A 23045-nucleotide genomic window follows, 5' to 3' on the forward strand; every position below is an offset into this window, starting at 1 on the left:
CTGTAGCTTTAAGAACAGAACAACCAGAGGATGTGTTCACCTGCAGCTTTAATAACAGAACAACCAGAGGATGTGTTCACCTGTAGCTTTAAGAACAGAACAACCAGAGGATGTGTTCACCTGCAGCTTTAATAACAGAACAAACAGAGGATGTGTTCACCTGCAGCTTTAATAACAGAACAACCAGAGGATGTGTTCACCTGTAGCTTTAATAACAGAAGAACAACCAGAAGATGTGTTCACCTGTAGCTTTAATAACAGAACAACCAGAGGATGTGTTCACCTGTAGCTTTAATAACAGAACAACCAGAGGATGTGTTCACCTGCAGCTTTAATAACAGAACAACCAGAGGATGTGTTCACCTGCAGCTTTAATAACAGAACAACCAGAAGATGTGTTCACCTGTAGCTTTAATAACAGAACAACCAGAGGATGTGTTCACCTGCAGCTTTAATAACAGAACAACCAGAGGATGTGTTCACCTTCAGCTTTAATAACAGAACAACCAGAGGATGTGTTCACCTGTAGCTTTAATAACAGAACAACCAGAGGATGTGTTCACCTGTAGCTTTAATAACAGAACAACCAGAGGATGTGTTCACCTGTAGCTTTAATAACAGAACAACCAGAGGATGTGTTCACCTGCAGCTTTAATAACAGAACAACCAGAGGATGTGTTCACCTGTAGCTTTAATAACAGAACAACCAGAGGATGTGTTCACCTGTAGCTTTAATAACAGAAGAACAACCAGAGGATGTGTTCACCTGCAGCTTTAATAACAGAACAACCAGAGGATGTGTTCACCTGTAGCTTTAATAACAGAACAACCAGAGGATGTGTTCACCTGTAGCTTTAATAACAGAACAACCAGAGGATGTGTTCACCTGTAGCTTTAATAATAGAAGAACAACCAGAGCATGTGTTCACCTGTAGCTTTAATAACAGAACAACCAGAGGATGTGTTCACCTGTAGCTTTAATAACAGAACAACCAGAGGATGTGTTCACCTGCAGCTTTAATAACAGAACAACCAGAGGATGTGTTCACCTGCAGCTTTAATAACAGAACAACCAGAGGATGTGTTCACCTGTAGCTTTAATAACAGAACAACCAGAGGATGTGTTCACCTGCAGCTTTAATAACAGAACAACCAGAGGATGTGTTCACCTGTAGCTTTAATAACAGAACAACCAGAGGATGTGTTCACCTGCAGCTTTAATAACAGAACAACCAGAGGATGTGTTCACCTGTAGCTTTAATAACAGAACAACCAGAGGATGTGTTCACCTGTAGCTTTAATAACAGAACAACCAGAGGATGTGTTCACCTGCAGCTTTAATAACAGAACAACCAGAGGATGTGTTCACCTGTAGCTTTAATAACAGAACAACCAGAGGATGTGTTCACCTGTAGCTTTAATAACAGAAGAACCAGAGGATGTGTTCACCTGCAGCTTTAATAACAGAACAACCAGAGGATGTGTTCACCTGCAGCTTTAATAACAGAACAACCAGAGGATGTGTTCACCTGCAGCTTTAATAACAGAAGAACAACCAGAGGATGTGTTCACCTGCAGCTTTAATAACAGAACAACCAGAGGATGTGTTCACCTGTAGCTTTAATAACAGAAGAACAACCAGAGGATGTGTTCACCTGCAGCTTTAATAACAGAAGAACCAGAGGATGTGTTCACCTGCAGCTTTAATAACAGAACAACCAGAGGATGTGTTCACCTGCAGCTTTAATAACAGAACAACCAGAGGATGTGTTCACCTGCAGCTTTAATAACAGAACAACCAGAGGATGTGTTCACCTGCAGCTTTAATAACAGAACAACCAGAGGATGTGTTCACCTGTAGCTTTAATAACAGAACAACCAGAGGATGTGTTCACCTGCAGCTTTAATAACAGAACAACCAGAGGATGTGTTCACCTGCAGCTTTAATAACAGAAGAACAACCAGAGGATGTGTTCACCTGCAGCTTTAATAACAGAACAACCAGAGGATGTGTTCACCTGCAGCTTTAATAACAGAACAACCAGAGGATGTGTTCACCTGTAGCTTTAATAACAGAAGAACAACCAGAGGATGTGTTCACCTGTAGCTTTAATAACAGAACAACCAGAGGATGTGTTCACCTGCAGCTTTAATAACAGAACAACCAGAGGATGTGTTCACCTGTAGCTTTAATAACAGAACAACCAGAGGATGTGTTCACCTGCAGCTTTAATAACAGAACAACCAGAGGATGTGTTCACCTGCAGCTTTAATAACAGAACAACCAGAGGATGTGTTCACCTGCAGCTTTAATAACAGAACAACCAGAGGATGTGTTCACCTGCAGCTTTAATAACAGAACAACCAGAGGATGTGTTCACCTGTAGCTTTAATAACAGAACAACCAGAGGATGTGTTCACCTGTAGCTTTAATAACAGAACAACCAGAGGATGTGTTCACCTGCAGCTTTAATAACAGAACAACCAGAGGATGTGTTCACCTGTAGCTTTAATAACAGAACAACCAGAGGATGTGTTCACCTGCAGCTTTAATAACAGAACAACCAGAGGATGTGTTCACCTGCAGCTTTAATAACAGAACAACCAGAGGATGTGTTCACCTGCAGCTTTAATAACAGAACAACCAGAGGATGTGTTCACCTGCAGCTTTAATAACAGAACAACCAGAGGATGTGTTCACCTGTAGCTTTAATAACAGAAGAACAACCAGAGGATGTGTTCACCTGCAGCTTTAATAACAGAACAACCAGAGGATGTGTTCACCTGCAGCTTTAATAACAGAACAACCAGAGGATGTGTTCACCTGCAGCTTTAATAACAGAACAACCAGAGGATGTGTTCACCTGTAGCTTTAATAACAGAAAAACCAGAGGATGTGTTCACCTGCAGCTTTAATAACAGAACAACCAGAGGATGTGTTCACCTGTAGCTTTAATAACAGAACAACCAGAGGATGTGTTCGCCTGCAGCTTTAATAACAGAACAACCAGAGGATGTGTTCGCCTGCAGCTTTAATAACAGAACAACCAGAGGATGTGTTCACCTGTAGCTTTAATAACGGAACAACCAGAGGATGTGTTCACCTGTAGCTTTAATAACAGAACAACCAGAGGATGTGTTCACCTGTAGCTTTAATAACAGAACAACCAGAGGATGTGTTCACCTGCAGCTTTAATAACAGAAGAACAACCAGAGGATGTGTTCACCTGCAGCTTTAATAACAGAACAACCAGAGGATGTGTTCACCTGTAGCTTTAATAACAGAAGAACAACCAGAGGATGTGTTCACCTGCAGCTTTAATAACAGAAGAACAACCAGAGGATGTGTTCACCTGCAGCTTTAATAACAGAAGAACAACCAGAGGATGTGTTCACCTGCAGCTTTAATAACAGAACAACCAGAGGATGTGTTCACCTGTAGCTTTAATAACAGAACAACCAGAGGATGTGTTCACCTGTAGCTTTAATAACAGAACAACCAGAGGATGTGTTCACCTGCAGCTTTAATAACAGAACAACCAGAGGATGTGTTCACCTGCAGCTTTAATAACAGAACAACCAGAGGATGTGTTCACCTGTAGCTTTAATAACAGAACAACCAGAGGATGTGTTCACCTGCAGCTTTAATAACAGAACAACCAGAGGATGTGTTCACCTGCAGCTTTAATAACAGAACAACCAGAGGATGTGTTCACCTGTAGCTTTATTAACAGAAGAACAACCAGAGGATGTGTTCACCTGCAGCTTTAATAACAGAACAACCAGAGGATGTGTTCACCTGCAGCTTTAATAACAGAACAACCAGAGGATGTGTTCACCTGCAGCTTTAATAACAGAACAACCAGAGGATGTGTTCACCTGCAGCTTTAATAACAGAACAACCAGAGGATGTGTTCACCTGCAGCTTTAATAACAGAACAACCAGAGGATGTGTTCACCTGCAGCTTTAATAACAGAACAACCAGAGGATGTGTTCACCTGCAGCTTTAATAACAGAAGAACAACCAGAGGATGTGTTCACCTGCAGCTTTAATAACAGAACAACCAGAGGATGTGTTCACCTGCAGCTTTAATAACAGAACAACCAGAGGATGTGTTCACCTGCAGCTTTAATAACAGAACAACCAGAGGATGTGTTCACCTGTAGCTTTAATAACAGAACAACCAGAGGATGTGTTCACCTGTAGCTTTAATAACAGAAGAACAACCAGAGGATGTGTTCACCTGTAGCTTTAATAACAGAAGAACAACCAGAAGATGTGTTCACCTGCAGCTTTAATAACAGAACAACCAGAGGATGTGTTCACCTGCAGCTTTAATAACAGAACAACCAGAGGATGTGTTCACCTGCAGCTTTAATAACAGAACAACCAGAGGATGTGTTCACCTGCAGCTTTAATAACAGAACAACCAGAGGATGTGTTCACCTGTAGCTTTAATAACAGAACAACCAGAGGATGTGTTCACCTGCAGCTTTAATAACAGAACAACCAGAGGATGTGTTCACCTGCAGCTTTAATAACAGAAGAACAACCAGAGGATGTGTTCACCTGCAGCTTTAATAACAGAACAACCAGAGGATGTGTTCACCTGTAGCTTTAATAACAGAACAACCAGAGGATGTGTTCACCTGTAGCTTTAATAACAGAACAACCAGAGGATGTGTTCACCTGTAGCTTTAATAACAGAACAACCAGAGGATGTGTTCACCTGCAGCTTTAATAACAGAACAACCAGAGGATGTGTTCACCTGTAGCTTTAATAACAGAAGAACAACCAGAGCATGTGTTCACCTGTAGCTTTAATAACAGAACAACCAGAGGATGTGTTCACCTGTAGCTTTAATAACAGAACAACCAGAGGATGTGTTCACCTGCAGCTTTAATAACAGAAGAACAACCAGAGCATGTGTTCACCTGTAGCTTTAATAACAGAAGAACAACCAGAGGATGTGTTCACCTGTAGCTTTAATAACAGAACAACCAGAGGATGTGTTCACCTGCAGCTTTAATAACAGAACAACCAGAGGATGTGTTCACCTGTAGCTTTAATAACAGAACAACCAGAGGATGTGTTCACCTGCAGCTTTAATAACAGAAGAACAACCAGAGGATGTGTTCACCTGCAGCTTTAATAACAGAACAACCAGAGGATGTGTTCACCTGCAGCTTTAATAACAGAACAACCAGAGGATGTGTTCACCTGTAGCTTTAATAACAGAACAACCAGAGGATGTGTTCACCTGCAGCTTTAATAACAGAACAACCAGAGGATGTGTTCACCTGCAGCTTTAATAACAGAACAACCAGAGGATGTGTTCACCTGCAGCTTTAATAACAGAAGAACCAGAGGATGTGTTCACCTGCAGCTTTAATAACAGAACAACCAGAGGATGTGTTCACCTGCAGCTTTAATAACAGAACAACCAGAGGATGTGTTCACCTGTAGCTTTAATAACAGAACAACCAGAGGATGTGTTCACCTGTAGCTTTAATAACAGAACAACCAGAGGATGTGTTCACCTGCAGCTTTAATAACAGAACAACCAGAGGATGTGTTCACCTGTAGCTTTAATAACAGAACAACCAGAGGATGTGTTCACCTGTAGCTTTAATAACAGAACAACCAGAGGATGTGTTCACCTGCAGCTTTAATAACAGAACAACCAGAGGATGTGTTCACCTGTAGCTTTAATAACAGAACAACCAGAGGATGTGTTCACCTGTAGCTTTAATAACAGAACAACCAGAGGATGTGTTCACCTGTAGCTTTAATAACAGAAGAACCAGAGGATGTGTTCACCTGTAGCTTTAATAACAGAACAACCAGAGCATGTGTTCACCTGCAGCTTTAATAACAGAACAACCAGAGGATGTGTTCACCTGTAGCTTTAATAACAGAACAACCAGAGGATGTGTTCACCTGCAGCTTTAATAACAGAACAACCAGAGGATGTGTTCACCTGTAGCTTTAATAACAGAAGAACAACCAGAAGATGTGTTCACCTGCAGCTTTAATAACAGAACAACCAGAGGATGTGTTCACCTGCAGCTTTAATAACAGAACAACCAGAGGATGTGTTCACCTGCAGCTTTAATAACAGAACAACCAGAGGATGTGTTCACCTGTAGCTTTAATAACAGAACAACCAGAGGATGTGTTCACCTGTAGCTTTAATAACAGAACAACCAGAGGATGTGTTCACCTGCAGCTTTAATAACAGAACAACCAGAGGATGTGTTCACCTGTAGCTTTAATAACAGAACAACCAGAGGATGTGTTCACCTGCAGCTTTAATAACAGAACAACCAGAGGATGTGTTCACCTGCAGCTTTAATAACAGAACAACCAGAGGATGTGTTCACCTGCAGCTTTAATAACAGAACAACCAGAGCATGTGTTCACCTGCAGCTTTAATAACAGAGAGAAGGACAGAGACATGTGTTCCTTCCTCAGTGCACCAAAGTGTTCCTGATGAGATCTCTGTCATGAGGAGACCACAGCTTGCTTAGACACTCTGAACTCAGTTAGATATAACAAAAATAATAATAAATATGTATATTTATCTCTAACCCTTCTTATTTATCACTATAGAAATATAATGTGTGTTTGGTAGTTGTGGGTCTGTTTTCAGAGAAACCAGAGGTGAGACTCTGCAGCTGAATCAGTCAACAACAACTGCCCCCCTGTAGAAGGTTTAGGACCCCTGCAGTGAAGGAGAAGGTTTGGGACCCCTGCAGTGAAGGAGAAAGTTTGGGACCCCCGCAGTGAAGGAGAAAGTTTGGGACCCCCGCAGTGAAGGAGAAGGTTTGGGACCCCCGCAGTGAAGGAGAAGGTTTGGGACCCCCGCAGTGAAGGAGAAAGTTTGGGACCCCCGCAGTGAAGGAGAAGGTTTGGGACCCCCGCAGTGAGGAGAAGGTTTGGGACCCCCGCAGTGAAGGAGAAGGTTTGGGACCCCCGCGGCACAGCAGCCTGATTCAGACAAAGGTCTGAACGAGTCTGTCCGGATGAGCAGCAGATGACGTCAGCAGCAGCAGGTGACGTCAGAGGAGCGTGTGCCAGTGTGGCTGTGAGGTGACAGTGGCTGAGACACAACAAGGAAGTGGAGGCTGTTCGGTTCCAGCACAGACGGACACAGACCGGAGTTCCCTCCACGGTGAGTTCTGAGCGGGGTGTTGGTGGCGGATTGATCCCGGAGCAGAACCGAGCCAAGAGCCGCTCCTCGTGAGGTTCAGAGAGCTGCTGATTAAAGCAGAAGAAGCTCGAGGGCGGAAAACACGTCATCTGAACAGGCGTAGAGACGGTCCGGGCTTCTATCGGTGGTCCTAGTGGGTTTATGACCGGACACAGAGAGGGTTGGACCGGTGGGCTGTTTAAAGTTCGGCTCGGTGATAGCAGGAGAGTCCCTGTGGTCCCGTCCAGCTGCCGGCTCCTCACAGGAAGCCCTCAGCCTCCGGAAACAGCAGCCAAAGTTCAGACAAAGGACGGAAAAGCACGAGTTCCCCCGGAGATCAGACTGCTAATGGTTCTGGGTCTGGGTCTGGGTCTGGTTCTGGTTCTGGTTCTGGTTCTGGTTCTGGGTCTGGTTCTGGGTCTGGGTCTGGGTCTGGTTCTGGGTCTGGTTCTGGGTCTGTCAGTTAGATTGTTGAGGCGCGCCTGAGCTGACAGGGCTGTCATCAACCCGGAAGACATTTGTCAAGTCAGTCTGAGCTGAGCTGGTTCTGTGGATCACAGGAGGGGTCAGGCTCCTCTGGGTCAGGCTCCTCTGGGTCAGGGTCCCTCTGGGTCAGGTCCCTCTGGGTCAGGGTCCCTCTGGGTCAGGTCCCTCTGGGTCAGGCTCCCTCTGGGTCAGGCTCCTCTTGGTCGGGTCCCTCTGGGTCAGGCTCCTCTGGGTCAGGCTCCTCTGGGTCAGGGTCCTCTGGGTCAGGCTCCCTCTGGGTCAGGGTCAGGGTCCCTCTGGGTCAGGGTCCCTCTGGGTCAGGCTCCTCTCGGTCAGGCTCCTCTGGGTCAGGTCCCTCTGGGTCAGGCTCCTCTGGGTCAGGCTCCTCTGGGTCAGGCTCCTCTGGGTCGGGTCCCTCTGGGTCAGGGTCCCTCTGGGTCAGGCTCCTCTCGGTCAGGGTCCTCTGGGTCAGGTCCCTCTGGGTTAGGCTCCTCTGGGTCAGGCTCCTCTGGGTCAGGGTCCCTCTGGGTCAGGGTCCCTCTGGGTCAGGCTCCTCTCGGTCAGGCTCCTCTGGGTCCTGGTCCCTCTGGGTCAGGCTCCTCTGGGTCGGGTCCCTCTGGGTCAGGGTCCCTCTGGGTCGGGTCCCTCTAGGTCAGGCTCCTCTGGGTCAGGCTCCTCTGGGTCGGGTCCCTCTGGGTCAGGCTCCTCTCGGTCAGGCTCCCTCTGGGTCAGGCTCCTCTGGGTCAGGCTCCTCTGGGTCAGGCTCCTCTGGGTCAGGGCTCCTCTGGGTCATGGTCCCTCTGGGTCAGGCTCCTCTGGGTCAGGGTCCCTCTGGGTCAGGCTCCTCTGGGTCCTGGTCCCTCTGGGTCAGGCTCCTCTGGGTCAGGCTCCTCTGGGTCAGGGTCCCTCTGGGTCAGGTCCCTCTGGGTCAGGGTCCTCTGGGTCAGGCTCCTCTGGGTCAGGGTCCCTCTGGGTCAGGTCCCTCTGGGTCAGGGTCCCTCTGGGTCAGGTCCCTCTGGGTCAGGCTCCCTCTGGGTCAGGCTCCTCTTGGTCGGGTCCCTCTGGGTCAGGCTCCTCTGGGTCAGGGTCCTCTGGGTCAGGCTCCCTCTGGGTCAGGGTCCCTCTGGGTCAGGGTCCCTCTGGGTCAGGCTCCTCTCGGTCAGGCTCCTCTGGGTCAGGTCCCTCTGGGTCAGGCTCCTCTGGGTCAGGCTCCTCTGGGTCAGGCTCCTCTGGGTCGGGTCCCTCTGGGTCAGGGTCCCTCTGGGTCAGGCTCCTCTCGGTCAGGCTCCTCTGGGTCAGGTCCCTCTGGGTCAGGCTCCTCTGGGTCAGGGTCCCTCTGGGTCAGGGTCCCTCTGGGTCAGGCTCCTCTCGGTCAGGCTCCTCTGGGTCCTGGTCCCTCTGGGTCAGGCTCCTCTGGGTCGGGTCCCTCTGGGTCAGGGTCTCTCTGGGTCGGGTCCCTCTAGGTCAGGCTCCTCTGGGTCAGGCTCCTCTGGGTCAGGGTCCCTCTGGGTCAGGGTCCCTCTGGGTCAGGCTCCTCTGGGTCGGGTCCCTCTGGGTCAGGCTCCTCTGGGTCAGGGTCCCTCTGGGTCAGGGTCCCTCTGGGTCAGGCTCCTCTGGGTCGGGTCCCTCTGGGTCAGGCTCCTCTGGGTCATGGTCCCTCTGTGTCAGGCTCCTCTCGGTCAGGCTCCTCTGGGTCAGGGTCCCTCTGGGTCAGGCTCCTCTCGGTCAGGCTCCTCTCGGTCAGGCTCCCTCTGGGTCAGGCTCCTCTGGGTCAGGCTCCTCTGGGTCAGGGCTCCTCTGGGTCATGGTCCCTCTGGGTCAGGCTCCTCTGGGTCAGGGTCCCTCTGGGTCAGGCTCCTCTGGGTCCTGGTCCCTCTGGGTCAGGCTCCTCTGGGTCAGGCTTCTCTGGGTCAGGCTCCTCTGGGTCAGGCTCCCTCTGGGTCAGGCTTCTCTGGGTCAGGCTCCTCTGGGTCAGGGTCCCTCTGGGTCAGGCTCCTCTGGGTCAGGCTCCTCTGGGTCAGGCTCCTCTGGGTCAGGTCCCTCTGGGTCAGGTCCTACTGGGTCAGGCTCCTCTGGGTCAGAGTCCTCTGGGTCAGAGTCCTCTGGGTCAGAGTCCTCTGGGTCAGGTCCCTCTGGGTCAGGGTCCTTCTGGGTCCTGGTCCCTCTGGGTCAGGTCCCTCTGGGTCAGGCTCCTCTGGGTCAGGTCCCTCTGGGTCAGGCTCCTCTGGGTCAGGGTCCCTCTAGGTCAGGCTCCTCTGGGTCAGGGTCCCTCTGGGTCAGGTCCCTCTGGGTCAGGCTCCTCTGGGTCAGGCTCCCTCTGGGTCAGGCTCCTCTGGGTCAGGCTCCTCTGGGTCAGGCTCCCTCTGGGTCAGGCTCCTCTGGGTCATGGTCCCTCTGGGTCAGGCTCCTCTGGGTCAGGCTCCTCTGGGTCAGGGTCCCTCTGGGTCAGGTCCCTCTGGGTCAGGGTCCCTCTGGGTCAGGTCCCTCTGGGTCAGGCTCCCTCTGGGTCAGGCTCCTCTTGGTCGGGTCCCTCTGGGTCAGGCTCCTCTGGGTCAGGGTCCTCTGGGTCAGGCTCCCTCTGGGTCAGGGTCCCTCTGGGTCAGGGTCCCTCTGGGTCAGGCTCCTCTCGGTCAGGCTCCTCTGGGTCAGGTCCCTCTGGGTCAGGCTCCTCTGGGTCAGGCTCCTCTGGGTCAGGCTCCTCTGGGTCGGGTCCCTCTGGGTCAGGGTCCCTCTGGGTCAGGCTCCTCTCGGTCAGGCTCCTCTGGGTCAGGTCCCTCTGGGTCAGGCTCCTCTGGGTCAGGCTCCTCTGGGTCAGGGTCCCTCTGGGTCAGGGTCCCTCTGGGTCAGGCTCCTCTCGGTCAGGCTCCTCTGGGTCCTGGTCCCTCTGGGTCAGGCTCCTCTGGGTCGGGTCCCTCTGGGTCAGGGTCTCTCTGGGTCGGGTCCCTCTAGGTCAGGCTCCTCTGGGTCAGGCTCCTCTGGGTCAGGGTCCCTCTGGGTCAGGGTCCCTCTGGGTCAGGCTCCTCTGGGTCGGGTCCCTCTGGGTCAGGCTCCTCTGGGTCATGGTCCCTCTGTGTCAGGCTCCTCTCGGTCAGGCTCCTCTGGGTCAGGTCCCTCTGGGTCAGGCTCCTCTCGGTCAGGCTCCCTCTGGGTCAGGCTCCTCTGGGTCAGGCTCCTCTGGGTCAGGGCTCCTCTGGGTCATGGTCCCTCTGGGTCAGGCTCCTCTGGGTCAGGGTCCCTCTGGGTCAGGCTCCTCTGGGTCCTGGTCCCTCTGGGTCAGGCTCCTCTGGGTCAGGCTTCTCTGGGTCAGGCTCCTCTGGGTCAGGCTCCCTCTGGGTCAGGCTTCTCTGGGTCAGGCTCCTCTGGGTCAGGGTCCCTCTGGGTCAGGCTCCTCTGGGTCAGGCTCCTCTGGGTCAGGTCCCTCTGGGTCAGGCTCCTCTGGGTCAGGTCCCTCTGGGTCAGGTCCTACTGGGTCAGGCTCCTCTGGGTCAGAGTCCTCTGGGTCAGAGTCCTCTGGGTCAGGTCCCTCTGGGTCAGGGTCCTTCTGGGTCCTGGTCCCTCTGGGTCAGGTCCCTCTGGGTCAGGCTCCTCTGGGTCAGGTCCCTCTGGGTCAGGCTCCTCTGGGTCAGGGTCCCTCTAGGTCAGGCTCCTCTGGGTCAGGGTCCCTCTGGGTCAGGTCACTCTGGGTCAGGCTCCTCTGGGTCAGGCTCCCTCTGGGTCAGGCTCCTCTGGGTCAGGCTCCTCTGGGTCAGGCTCCTCTGGGTCAGGCTCCCTCTGGGTCAGGCTCCTCTGGGTCATGGTCCCTCTGGGTCAGGCTCCTCTAGGTCAGGGTCCTCTGGGTCATGGTCCCTCTGGGTCAGGCTCCTCTGGGTCAGGCTCCTCTGGGTCAGGGTCCCTCTGGGTCAGGTCCCTCTGGGTCAGGCTCCTCTGGGTCAGGCTCCCTCTGGGTCGGGTCCCTCTGGGTCAGGCTCCTCTGGGTCAGGCTCCCTCTGGTTCAGGCTCCTCTGGGTCGGGTCCCTCTGGGTCGGGTCCCTCTGGGTCGGCTCCTCTGGGTCAGGCTCCTCTGGGTCAGGTCCCTCTGGGTCAGGCTCCTCTGGGTCAGGCTCCTCTGGGTCAGGTCCCTCTGGGTCAGGCTCCTCTGGGTCAGGTCCCTCTGGGTCGGGTCCCTCTGGGTCAGGCTCCTCTGGGTCAGGTCCCTCTGGGTCAGGCTCCTCTAGGTCATGGTCCCTCTGGGTCAGGCTCCTCTGGGTCAGGGTCCTCTTGGTCAGGCTCCTCTGGGTCATGGTCACTCTGGGTCAGGCTCCTCTGGGTCAGGCTCCCTCTGGGTCAGGCTCCTCTGGGTCAGGGTCCCTCTGGGTCAGGTCCCTCTGGGTCATGGTCACTCTGGGTCAGGCTCCTCTGGGTCAGGCTCCTCTGGGTCAGGGTCCCTCTGGGTCAGGTCCCTCTGGGTCATGGTCACTCTGGGTCAGGCTCCTCTGGGTCAGGTCCCTCTGGGTCGGGTCCCTCTGGGTCAGGCTCCTCTGGGTCAGGTCCCTCTGGGTCAGGCTCCTCTAGGTCATGGTCCCTCTGGGTCAGGCTCCTCTGGGTCAGGCTCCTCTGGGTCAGGGTCCTCTGGGTCAGGCTCCTCTGGGTCATGGTCACTCTGGGTCAGGCTCCTCTGGGTCAGGCTCCCTCTGGGTCAGGCTCCTCTGGGTCAGGGTCCCTCTGGGTCAGGTCCCTCTGGGTCATGGTCACTCTGGGTCAGGCTCCTCTGGGTCAGGCTCCTCTGGGTCAGGGTCCCTCTGGGTCAGGTCCCTCTGGGTCATGGTCACTCTGGGTCAGGCTTTTCTGGGTCAGGGTCCCTCTGGGTCAGGCTCCTCTGGGTCATGGTCACTCTGTGTCAGGCTCCTCTCGGTCAGGCTCCTCTGGGTCAGGTCCCTCTGGGTCAGGCTCCTCTCGGTCAGGCTCCTCTGGGTCAGGCTCCTCTGGGTCAGGCTCCTCTGGGTCAGGGCTCCTCTGGGTCATGGTCCCTCTGGGTCAGGCTCCTCTGGGTCAGGGTCCCTCTGGGTCAGGCTCCTCTGGGTCCTGGTTCCTCTGGGTCAGGCTCCTCTGGGTCAGGGTCCCTCTGGGTCAGGCTCCTCTGGGTCCTGGTCCCTCTGGGTCAGGCTCCTCTGGGTCAGGCTTCTCTGGGTCAGGCTCCTCTGGGTCAGGCTCCCTCTGGGTCAGGCTTCTCTGGGTCAGGCTCCTCTGGGTCAGGGTCCCTCTGGGTCAGGCTCCTCTGGGTCGGGTCCCTCTGGGTCAGGGTCCCTCTCGGTCAGGGTCCCTCTGGGTCGGGTCCCTCTAGGTCAGGCTCCTCTGGGTCAGGCTCCTCTGGGTCAGGGTCCCTCTGGGTCAGGGTCCCTCTGGGTCAGGCTCCTCTGGGTCGGGTCCCTCTGGGTCAGGCTCCTCTGGGTCATGGTCCCTCTGTGTCAGGCTCCTCTCGGTCAGGCTCCTCTGGGTCAGGTCCCTCTGGGTCAGGCTCCTCTCGGTCAGGCTCCCTCTGGGTCAGGCTCCTCTGGGTCAGGCTCCTCTTGGTCAGGGCTCCTCTGGGTCATGGTCCCTCTGGGTCAGGCTCCTCTGGGTCAGGGTCCCTCTGGGTCAGGCTCCTCTGGGTCAGGGTCCCTCTGGGTCAGGCTCCTCTGGGTCCTGGTCCCTCTGGGTCAGGCTCCTCTGGGTCAGGCTTCTCTGGGTCAGGCTCCTCTGGGTCAGGCTCCCTCTGGATCAGGCTTCTCTGGGTCAGGCTCCTCTGGGTCAGGGTCCCTCTGGGTCAGGCTCCTCTGGGTCAGGGTCCCTCTGGGTCAGGCTCCTCTGGGTCAGGCTCCTCTGGGTCAGGGTCCCTCTGGGTCAGGTCCCTCTGGGTCATGGTCACTCTGGGTCAGGCTCCTCTGGGTCAGGCTCCTCTGGGTCAGGGTCCCTCTGGGTCAGGTCCCTCTGGGTCATGGTCACTCTGGGTCAGGCTCCTCTGGGTCAGGGTCCCTCTGGGTCAGGCTCCTCTGGGTCATGGTCACTCTGTGTCAGGCTCCTCTCGGTCAGGCTCCTCTGGGTCAGGTCCCTCTGGGTCAGGCTCCTCTCGGTCAGGCTCCTCTGGGTCAGGCTCCTCTGGGTCAGGCTCCTCTGGGTCAGGGCTCCTCTGGGTCATGGTCCCTCTGGGTCAGGCTCCTCTGGGTCAGGGTCCCTCTGGGTCAGGCTCCTCTGGGTCCTGGTTCCTCTGGGTCAGGCTCCTCTGGGTCAGGGTCCCTCTGGGTCAGGCTCCTCTGGGTCCTGGTCCCTCTGGGTCAGGCTCCTCTGGGTCAGGCTTCTCTGGGTCAGGCTCCTCTGGGTCAGGCTCCCTCTGGGTCAGGCTTCTCTGGGTCAGGCTCCTCTGGGTCAGGGTCCCTCTGGGTCAGGCTCCTCTGGGTCGGGTCCCTCTGGGTCAGGGTCCCTCTGGGTCAGGGTCCCTCTGGGTCGGGTCCCTCTAGGTCAGGCTCCTCTGGGTCAGGCTCCTCTGGGTCAGGGTCCCTCTGGGTCAGGGTCCCTCTGGGTCAGGCTCCTCTGGGTCGGGTCCCTCTGGGTCAGGCTCCTCTGGGTCATGGTCCCTCTGTGTCAGGCTCCTCTCGGTCAGGCTCCTCTGGGTCAGGTCCCTCTGGGTCAGGCTCCTCTCGGTCAGGCTCCCTCTGGGTCAGGCTCCTCTGGGTCAGGCTCCTCTTGGTCAGGGCTCCTCTGGGTCATGGTCCCTCTGGGTCAGGCTCCTCTGGGTCAGGGTCCCTCTGGGTCAGGCTCCTCTGGGTCAGGGTCCCTCTGGGTCAGGCTCCTCTGGGTCCTGGTCCCTCTGGGTCAGGCTCCTCTGGGTCAGGCTCCTCTGGGTCAGGATCCTCTGGGTCAGGCTCCTCTGGGTCAGGGCTCCTCTGGGTCATGGTCCCTCTGGGTCAGGCTCCTCTGGGTCAGGCTCCCTCTGGGTCAGGCTCCTCTGGGTCAGGCTCCTCTGGGTCAGGGTCCTCTGGGTCATGGTCCCTCTGGGTCAGGCTCCTCTGGGTCAGGCTCCTTTGGGTCAGGCTCCCTCTGGGTCAGGCTCCTCTGGGTCAGACTCCTCTGGGTCAGGCTCCTCTGGGTCAGGTCCCTCTGGGTCAGGCTCCTCTGGGTCAGGGTCCCTCTGGGTCAGGCTCCTCTGGGTCAGGCTTCTCTGGGTCAGGGCTCCTCTGGGTCAGGGCTCCTCTGGGTCAGGCTCCTCTGGATCAGGGCTCCTCTGGGTCAGGCTCCTCTGGGTCAGGCTCCCTCTGGGTCAGGCTCCTCTGGGTCAGGCTCCTCTGGGTCAGGCTCCCTCTGGGTCAGGCTCCCTCTGGGTCAGGCTCCTCTGGATCAGGGCTCCTCTGGGTCAGGCTCCTCTGGGTCAGGCTCCTCTGGGTCAGGCTCCCTCTATGTCAGGCTCCTCTGGATCAGGGCTCCTCTGGGTCAGGCTCCTCTGGGTCAGGCTCCTCTGGGTCAGGCTCCCTCTGGGTCAGGCGCCTCTGGGTCAGGCTCCTCTGGGTCAGGCTCCCTCTGGGTCAGGCTCCTCTGGGTCAGGCTCCTCTGGGTCAGGGTCCCTCTGGGTCAGGCTCCTCTGGGTCAGGCTTCTCTGGGTCAGGGCTCCTCTGGGTCAGGCTCCTCTGGGTCAGGGCTCCTCTGGGTCAGGCTCCTCTGGGTCAGGCTTCTCTGGGTCAGGGTCCCTCTGGGTCAGGCTCCTCTGGGTCAGGCTCCCTCTGGGTCAGGCTTCTCTGGGTCAGGCTCCTCTGGGTCAGGCTCCTCTGGCTCATGGTCCCTCTGGGTCAGGCTCCTCTGGGTCAGGCTCCTCTGGGTCAGGCTCCTCTGGGTCAGGGCTCCTCTGGGTCAGGGCTCCTCTGGGTCAGGCTCCTCTGGGTCAGGGTCCCTCTGGGTCAGGGTCCCTCTGGGTCAGGCTCCTCTGGGTCAGGCTCCTCTGGGTCAGGCTCCTCTGGGTCCAGCTGAACCGGCCTCAGATCAGAGGTCTGACCACAGCTCTGTGGAGATGATACACATCATCAAATAAAGTTAAAACTAGAAAGCTGCAAGCAGCTGTGAGCGGGACCGAGGTGGCGTACGTTGGATGTGCGCACGTTGGGGCATGCGCTGGACGCCGTAGTCGCGCAGCTCTGCCCACACGCATGATACCCTCTGCGTACGTACAAGCACATAATAACCCCAATGCGGAGGGGTTTTTGAACATTTCTAGGGCCCCCCCTTAAGAGTAACCTGGCCAAGTTTGAAGATTTTAGCATGAAATATGTAGGAGGAGTTTGATCAAATAAGAGGTGTGGAAAAAAATGAAGTTTCCGACCACCATCAGGTGGCGCTGTAGGTGTTTATCACTATTTTATATGTGCGCGTTCAGGCTGGATCCAGGAATCACCGTTTGAACTTTGGGACAGATTGGATAATGTTTGTGGGAGTTATAAGAGACTTAATTTTTTATGGCGCATCATAAATTTGAGGTGTCACCACAGCCACGCCCTTTAAGTTTTGAAAAAGTTGTCCAATGATTTTTTCGGCCCATGTCCTAAGAGTAGCCTGGCCAAGTTTGAATCGTTTAGCATTAAATATGTAGGAGGAGTTCGATCAAATGCGAGGTGTGGAAAAAAAAGACATTTCTAACCCCCAGCAGGTGGCGCTATAGGTGGATATCACTATTTTATATGTGCGCATTCAGGCTGGGTCCAGCAATCACCGTTTGAACTTTGGGAAAGATTGGATTATGTATGTGGAAGTTATAAGCGACTTAATGTTTTGTGGCGAGTGATGGCGAGTCATCAAATTTTGAGGCGTCGCCACGGCCACGGCCTTTAAGTTTTGAAAAAGTTGGCCAATGAATTTTTCCCCCCATGTCTTCAGAGTAACTTGGCCAAGTTTGAAGTCTGTAGCATTAAATCTGTAGGACAAGTTCGATCTTATGCAAGGCGTGGAATCGGTCAAAAATGGCACGAAAACGCACTTTCCATCCAAAATGGCCGCCTTCCTGTGGACGTGGGACCATGGCGACCCCAGACTTTTTTGTGTGTCTGGGCATAATGAATGAGTGTACCGAATTTCATCGTCCCTTGCGATACTAATCCTATTGCGGGCACCATTTTTAAGCATTATAGGGGGCGCTACAGAGTCAATGAGCGACTCCCAAAAATATAAAGTTTAGATTCTTTCATGTCGTCGACTGGCAGGTGGCGCTCGCAAAATATCCTGAGTTTTTGCATACCTTTTGCAAAGAATAAGAAAAAACAATAATAAACCTTACAGATACAATAGGGTCCTTGCAGTTTCACTGCTCGGTCCCTAATAACGGAGAAAAATCCTTACAGATACAATAGGGTCCTTGCAGTTTCACTGCTCGGTCCCTAATAATCCTTACAGATACAATAGGGTCCTTGCAGTTTCACTGCTCGGTCCCTAATAAAATAACATTTATTGGGCTTTTATAGGATGAAGAAAGCTGTTGAATTCCTATAATCTGGGATTATTTGTGTTGGGCAGCTCTGAATGTGGGTTTTTAAATTGAGCAGAAATGTCTTGGTGTGAAATAACTAAATTCAGAACTCAGACTAAATGAGATGGGTCAGAGTCCTGAAGAACACAATAGTTCAGATTCACCACATGAGTCCACTCTTCATCTGTGTGGTGGTCTGAGACGATGAAGGTCCCTGTAAACATGGAGCTTTTGGAGATTTGTGTTTACCGTTTAAATCATTAAGATGTAGGCTGCAGGCACTGCCATGGTTGGTTCTGGTTCTGATCCCAGCTGTTTATTCTGTGGGGAGTGTGCATGTTTTGCTCGTGCACTTGTGGGTTCAATCCAAATTCCTCCCACAGTTCTGTTTGTCTGTGCGCGGCCCTGTGATGGACTGGTGACCCATCCAGGGCGTACCCTGCCTCTCCTCCAATGCCAGCTGGGATAGGCTCCGCCCCCCTGCCTCTCCTCCAATGCCAGCTGGAATAGGCTCCGCCCCCTGCCTCTCCTCCAATGTCAGCTGGGATAGGCTCCGCCCCCTGCCTCTCCTCCAATGTCAGCTCGGATAGGCTCCGCACCCTGCCTATCCTCCAATGCCAGCTGGGATAGGCTCCGCCCCCTGAGGTTATTGGTGGGTTATTGGTGAGGTTATTGGTGAGTTATTGGTGAGGTTATTGGTGAGGTTATTGGTGAGGTTATTGGTGAGTTATTGGTGAGGTTATTGGTGAATTATTGGTGAGTTATTGGTGAGGTTATTGGTGAGCTTATTGGTGAGTTATTGGTGAGGTTATTGGTGAGCTATTGGTGAGGTTATTGGTGGAGTTATCGGTAAGGTTATTGGTGAGTTATTGGTAAGGTTATTGGTGAGTTATTGTTGAGGTTCTTGGTGAGGTTATTGGTAAGGTTATTGGTGAGTTATTGTTGAGGTTATTGGTGAGTTATTGGTGAGCTTATTGGTGAGTTATTGGTGAGTTATTGGTGAATTTATTCCAGCTGATGAACTTATTCCATCTGATGAACTTATTCCAGTTGATGAATTTATTCCATCTGATGAACTTATTCCAGCTGATGTTCTTATTCCAGTTGATGAACTTATTCCAGCTGATGAACTTATTCCATCTGATGAACTTATTCCAGCTGATGAATTTATTCCAGCTGATGTTCTTATTCCAGTTGATGAACTTATTCCAGCTGATAAATTTATTCCAGCTGATTAACTTATTCCATCTGATGAACTTATTCCAGTTGATGAACTTATTCCATCTGATGAACTTATTCCAGTTGATGAACTTATTCCAGTTGATGAACTTATTCCAGCTGATGAATTTATTCCAGTTGATGAATTTATTCCAGTTGATGAACTTATTCCAGTTGATAAACTTATTCCAGTTGATGAATTTATTCCAGTTGATGAACTTATTCCAGTTGATGAATTTATTCCAGCTGATGAATTTATTCCAGTTGATGAATTTATTCCAGCTGATGAACTTATTCCAGTTGATGAACTTATTCAGTAGTTGATGAACTTATTCCAGCTGATGAATTTATTCCAGTTGATGAACTTATTCCAGTTGATGAACTTATTCCAGCTGATAAACTTATTCCAGCTGATGAATTTATTCCAGTTGATGAACTTATTCCAGTTGATGAATTTATTCCAGCTGATGAATTTATTCCAGTTGATGAATTTATTCCAGCTTATGAACGTATTCCAGTTGATGAACTTATTCAGTAGTTGATGAACTTATTCCAGTTGATGAATTTATTCCAGCTGATAAACTTATTCCAGCTGATGAATTTATTCCAGTTGATGAACTTATTCCAGTTGATGAATTTATTCCAGTTGATGAACTTATTCCAGCTTATGAACGTATTCCAGTTGATGAACTTATTCAGTAGTTGATGAACTTATTCCAGTTGATGAATTTATTCCAGCTGATGAATTTATTCCAGTTGATGAATTTATTCCAGTTGATGAACTTATTCCAGTTGATGAATTTATTCCAGTTGATGAACTTATTCCAGCTGATGAATTTATTCCAGCTGATGAACTTATTCAGTAGTTGATGAACTTATTCCAGTTGATGAACTTATTCCAGCTGATGAATTTATTCCAGTTGATGAATTTATTCCAGCTCATGAACGTATTCCAGTTGATGAACTTATTCAGTAGTTGATGAACTTATTCCAGTTGATGAACTTATTCCAGCTGATGAATTTATTCCAGTTGATGAATTTATTCCAGTTGATGAACTTATTGCAGTTGATGAATTTATTCCAGTTGATGAACTTATTCCAGCTGATGAATTTATTCCAGTTGATGAACTTATTCCATCTGATGAACTTATTCCAGTTGATGAACTTATTCCAGTTGATGAACTTGTTCCAGCTGATGAACTTATTCCAGCTGATGAATTTATTCCAGTTGATGAACTTATTCCAGCTGATGAACTTATTCCAGTTGATGAACTTATTCCAGTTGATGAACTTATTCCAGTTGATGAACTTATTCCATCTGATGAATTTATTCCAGTTGATGAATTTATTCCAGTTGATGAATTTATTCCAGTTCATGAACTTATTCAGTAGTTGATGAACTTATTCCAGTTGATGAACTTATTCCAGTTGATGAACTTATTCCAGTTGATGAACTTATTCAGTAGTTGATGAACTTATTCCAGTTGATGAACTTATTCCAGCTGATGAACTTATTCCAGTTGATGAACTTATTCCAGTTGATGAACTTATTCAGTAGTTGATGAACTTATTCCAGTTGATGAACTTATTCCAGTTGATGAACTTATTCCAGTTGATGAACTTATTCCAGTTGATGAACTTATTCAGTAGTTGATGAACTTATTCCAGTTGATGAACTTATTCCAGTTGATGAACTTATTCCAGTTGATGAACTTATTCAGTAGTTGATGAACTTATTCCAGTTGATGAACTTATTCCAGCTGATGAACTTATTCCAGTTGATGAATTCATTCTTACTTTCAGCATGATTCTGATTGGTCATCGGAGCTCGCCTCTTTCTCTTCTTCACTGGCGCACACATACCCGGGTCACAGATCCGGGTCACACCACCCGGGTCACAGATCCGGGTCACACCACCTTGGTCACAGATCCGGGTCACACCACCCGGGTCACACCACCCGGGTCACAGATCCGGGTCACAGCACCCGGGTCACAGATCCGGGTCACACCACCCGGGTCACAGATCCGGGTCACAGATCCGGGTCACAGCACCTGGGTGGCTCACAGCTGACCCTCTAGTTCCAGTCTGTAAGATCTCTTGCTGGGGTTAGTTAAAGCAGACAGCCAGTTGAACCTGCTCTGTGGCTCAGACCACTGGAGGGATTCAGCTGAGTTAAATGACACATGCTGCACTTTAACCAGTACTGATTTAGCTTTCTTTTTAGGTTCATTCTATGTCTCCACCACCAGACTCTCCATTTTTAGCTCTTTGTCCTTTCTCCAGTCTTAATTGTCTCCCTGCTGATTCTTCCAGCCATGTGTCCCCTGGATCTTGGACTCCTGTGTTTTTGCTGACATGGAGATGGGTTGGCGTATCCCATCATCCTGATCAGCGTGAGGCGATACGTATCAGCAGCCCCTGCCCTGACCACCCAAACATGGCTCCTGTACCCCCAGGGATCCGCCTGCTGGTGTCCTTCAACAGTGACCAGTGGTAAGTCTTACCCTGACTGTTAAACATTTCGAGATCAGAGATATCAGATTTTTATTGTCATGCATACATGCATACACATGAAATTTGTCCTCCGCTTTTAACCCATCCAGGTTGGCACCTGTTGACACACACATGCACATGCACAGGGTCACACACTCAGAGACAGATGCCAACCTGGAGCGGTGGGCAGCCATGAAGCGCCCGGGGAGCATGGGGGGTACGGTGCCTTGCTCAAGGGCACCTCAGCCGTGACAAGCCGTGACTGACACCCCTCCAGCTATCAGTTCCACCAATCTTTTTTGAGTGGCAAGAGTGGGAATCGAACCGCCAGCCTTCCGGTTATTGGACTACCAACTCTAACCACTGGATGAAAATGAATGAAAATCATACTGCTACAGCTCTACAAGTGGACTGATGCGATAACTAAAGCATCAATATGTACTAGCACATTATTCAAGCAATGAAAATGTAATTTTTCAATCAAAAAAGGTTACAGTCTGGAGCCCTGGAGGACCTCCTGTATATAAACCCTTCATAACCTTTAGGGGGTCTATTGTGTTCACCAACCTGTGCAGCATTCTTCTTAAATAACAGTCCTCTCCCTAGGGTTAGGGTAACCCTCCCCAGGGGTTAGGGTTAGGGTTAAAATCATGTGCACTGGCCAACTGAACTGTGGGGAAAGATAGTGTAGGGGTAAAAGAAAGGGTCTCCCCCACCAGAGGTCAGGGTTCGATCCCCAGGCAGAGCACCAGGGCAGAGGTACGAGAGGGGCCTGCGGAAGTAGTCGTCTAACAATGCCGGGGTGTGGCCCAGCAGCAGCACCCCCTAGAGGGGGAGCGCCGCCGGGCCCACGCGGATCCCAAGTGATAACATTTTTTTTTTTAAAAAGGAAAAGAAAAGGGTGCAAGGGTGCGCCTTCGAGTGTAACAGTTCCTTTGTAATGGTTATTTTTATTGTTAAAAATAAGATTAAGAAATATATATATATATATATATGTTAACAAAATGCTTTTTAAAAAAAAAAATAATTAAAAAAAAAAAAGGTCAAATTAAAATAAAAGATAAGAATGTTTAAAAAGTATTAAATAGATGCAAATAAGTAAAAAATACTATAAATAAATTAAAAAGATACCAAAGGGAGGAGTAGGGGACCCATAAGTGCTTGTGGGTTAGTATAAAGTGCTGGAAGATAAGTGCTAATAATAAAAAAGTGCTAGAAAACCACACAATATGACACACACAGTAATATAGTAGTAAAAGTTAGTAACAAAGGGTCCCCTAGTCCTACATATAAGATCTGATGATAAAATTTAAAATTAAGGTTAAAAAATTAAAACATCTTGCTGTGGAAGGGAATCGAACCCCGGTCCGCCGTCTAGCAGACCAGGGGCTCTATCCCCTCTGCTATGTGGTGGGTTAAAAAATGTTGGGATCCGCGTGGTCAGATAAAATGTAGGCCCAGGCCTAGGGTTAGGGTTAGGGTAACCCTCCCCAGCACAGAACCAGCCTTCTTTATTTTCAGTTTGTTCAGTTTCTTTGAGTCTCTGGCTCTGATGCTGCGGCTCCAGCAGATGCTGCAAAGCAGCCTGAACTCTCCACCACAGACTGACAGCAGAAAATATGAGACATCTTTGTGACACTGAAGGACCTAAGCTTCCTAAAGAAGAACAGTCTGTTCTTTCCTTTCTGGTAGACAGCTTCAGTGTTTAGTCTGCTGTCCAGGTAAACTATCTGTTTTCTTCAACCACCTCTTCTCCTGAGATGGAGACAGTGTTTCACTTGTACCTGGTCCTCCTAATATGTTCACTTTCGTACTTTTATTCAGTTAAAGAGACAGAAACTATAGGTCAAATGGGATGGGGGTGGGGGTTCTTATTGTGTACATGAGTGTGTGTGAGTGAGAGATTAGGATGATCGGGGGGCTTTTTAACATTTGTCAGCTCAGTTATTTGAGTGTGTAAAGACCTGTTATAATGGGTTCAAATAGTTTTAATGTAAAGCACTTTGTGTTACATTTTGTATGAAAGGTGCTTTATAAATAATTAAATAAATCATTTTTTAAAATAATTTACATTTAAGAAGATGTGACTGTTGTCACAGTTGGTCGAGCAGCTCACAGTCCCCTGTGGTGGTCCTGTGGTGGTCCTGTGCTGAGCCACAGCAACACTCTTCAGCATCGATGAAAAGAAACAA

The 23045-nt window shown here is 50.8% G+C and overlaps 1 protein-coding gene across 3 annotated transcripts in view; it reads left to right on the plus strand.

The window, feature by feature from the left end:
* The first annotated feature begins 7059 nt into the window (after positions 1-7059).
* Positions 7060-23045, plus strand: part of slc37a1 (solute carrier family 37 member 1) — an 80951-nt gene continuing 64965 nt past the window's right edge. The window contains exons 1-3 of one of the 3 annotated variants that reach the window (XM_075478861.1): positions 7060-7177; positions 20674-20853; positions 20964-22574. Coding sequence is in view for 2 of the 3 variants with exons in the window: in XM_075478860.1 (XP_075334975.1) it covers positions 20798-20853 (56 nt within the window). In the remaining variant the exon portion in view is untranslated. The remainder of the gene's footprint in view (positions 7178-20673; positions 20854-20963; positions 22575-23045) is intronic. The other 2 variants (XM_075478860.1, XM_075478859.1) reach the window with 2 other exon arrangements.

The sequence above is a fragment of the Odontesthes bonariensis genome, chromosome 12, assembly GCF_027942865.1.
Source record: "Odontesthes bonariensis isolate fOdoBon6 chromosome 12, fOdoBon6.hap1, whole genome shotgun sequence".
NCBI classification, from domain to species: domain Eukaryota; kingdom Metazoa; phylum Chordata; class Actinopteri; order Atheriniformes; family Atherinopsidae; genus Odontesthes; species Odontesthes bonariensis.